Source organism: Nicotiana tomentosiformis, chromosome 1 (assembly GCF_000390325.3).
Source record: "Nicotiana tomentosiformis chromosome 1, ASM39032v3, whole genome shotgun sequence".
Lineage (NCBI taxonomy): Eukaryota > Viridiplantae > Streptophyta > Magnoliopsida > Solanales > Solanaceae > Nicotiana > Nicotiana tomentosiformis.
The window spans coordinates 3,664,993-3,666,944 of NC_090812.1; the positions used below are offsets into that span (position 1 = coordinate 3,664,993).

Sequence of the window (1,952 nt, forward strand, 5' to 3'; positions counted from 1 at the left end):
CGAAAGGTTCGTTATTTATTGTAATACTTCAGTGATTGGTCTTGGGTGTGTGTTAATGCAGCATAGTAAAGTCATAGCCTACGCATTGAGATAGCTCAAGGCTCACGAGAAAAAATATTCCACTCATTATCTTGAGTTAGCAGCTGTGGTATTTGCATTAAAGATCTGGCGCCATTATTTGTATGGGGTGCATGTTGATATTTTCACAAATCACAAGAGCCTCCAGTACATCTTCAAGCAAAGAGAATTGAATCTACGTAAGAGAAGGTGGCTCGAATTGCTCAAAGATTATGATGTTGATATCCTCTATCATCCGGGGAAAGAAAATGTTGTAGCTGATGCTCTCAGTCGACGTTCTTCGGGAAGCTTAGCTCACGTTGAAGAAGACAAGAGAACTATGACGAAGGAAGTCCACCGCTTAGCAAGTCTAGGAGTTTGACTTTTGGAATCCGAAGATGGTGGCATTGTTCTTCAGAATAGGGCTGAATCCTCCTTAGTAGTCCAAGTGAAGGAAAAGCAGTTCAATGATCCCTACTTATTGCAGCTGAAGGTTGGGATTAACAAACACAAGACTACGACTTTTGAACTAGGGGGAGATGATGGTACTTTGGGGTACAGAGGCAGACTATGCGTTACAGACGTAGATGGGCTCAGAGAGCGGATTATGTCTGAATCCAACAATTTCAGGTATTCTATTCACCCAGGTTCCACAAAAAATATATCATGATCTTAAGAAGATTTATTGGTGGAACGATATGAAAAAAAACGTAGCAGATTTTGTGGCTAAGTGTCCAAATTATCAGCAAGTGAAATCCGAACACCAGAGGCCTGGTGGTTTGTCTCAGAGTATAGAAATTCCCGTTTGGAAATGGGAGATGATAAACATGGACTTCATAACAGGTTTACCTTACTTGTTTTGGAAGCATGATTCGATTTGGGTGATTGTAGACCGACTTACCAAGTCAGCTCACTTCTTGCCAGTAAAGACTACAGATTCAGCAGAGGATTATGCCAAGTTTTATATCCAAGAAATTTTTCGATTGCATGGGATTACTTTGTCCATCATCTCAGATCGCGGTGCTCAGTTCACAACAAACTTTTGGAAATCCTTTCAGAAAGGATTGGGCATAAGGGTGAACCTCAGCACAACTTTTCATCCTCAGACATATGGCCAGGCAGAGCGCACCATTCAGACTCTTGAGGATATGTTGAGGGCGTGTGTTATCGATTTTAAAGGTAATTAGTATGATCATCTACCCCTCATTGAGTTTGCTTATAATAACAACTACCACTCTAGTATCAAGATGGCACCGTATGAAGCTCTGTATGGGCGAAGGTGTAGATCATTAATTTGTTGGTTCGAAGTTGGCGAAGCGGAGTTGTTAGGAACCGATTTGGTCTATTATGCTACGGAGAAAGTCAACATGATACAAGAGCGTTTGAAGACGGCTCAGAGTCTCCAAAAGTCCTATTCAAACGTAAGACGTAGAGACTTAGAGTTCCAAGTTGATGATTGGGTGTTTCTGAAAGTTTCGCCTATGAAAGGCGTTATGAGATTTGGGAAGAAGGGGAAGTACAGTCCCCACTATATTAGGCCATATAGAATCATGCGAAGGATCGGGCAGGTGGCTTATGAGTTAGAGTTGCCACAAGAATTAGATGTTATACACCTAGTGTTTCATGTGTCTATGTTGAAGAAATTCATGGGAGACCCGTCTCTTGTGGTTCCTACGGAGATTATAGGGGTTAAAGATAGCCCGACTTACGAAGAAATTCCAGTGGCTATTCTTGATCGTCAAATCCGCAAGCTCGGAACTAAGGAAATTGCTTCAGTGAAAGTGCTTTGGAGGAATCAAAAGGTTGAAGAGGCTACATGGGAAGCTGAAGATTACATGAAGTCCAGATATCCCCATGTCTTTGAAGAGCAAGCAGAAAATGTAGAAGGTAATTAA

At 41.6% G+C, this 1,952-nt stretch overlaps 1 protein-coding gene across 1 annotated transcript; it reads left to right on the forward strand.

Annotated features, from left to right (window-relative positions):
* Positions 1-1,304: 1,304 nt before the first annotated feature.
* Positions 1,305-1,952, forward strand: LOC138896404 (uncharacterized). The gene has a single exon (XM_070181239.1). It carries the CDS (start codon positions 1,305-1,307, stop codon positions 1,950-1,952), a length of 648 nt encoding a protein of 215 aa, XP_070037340.1.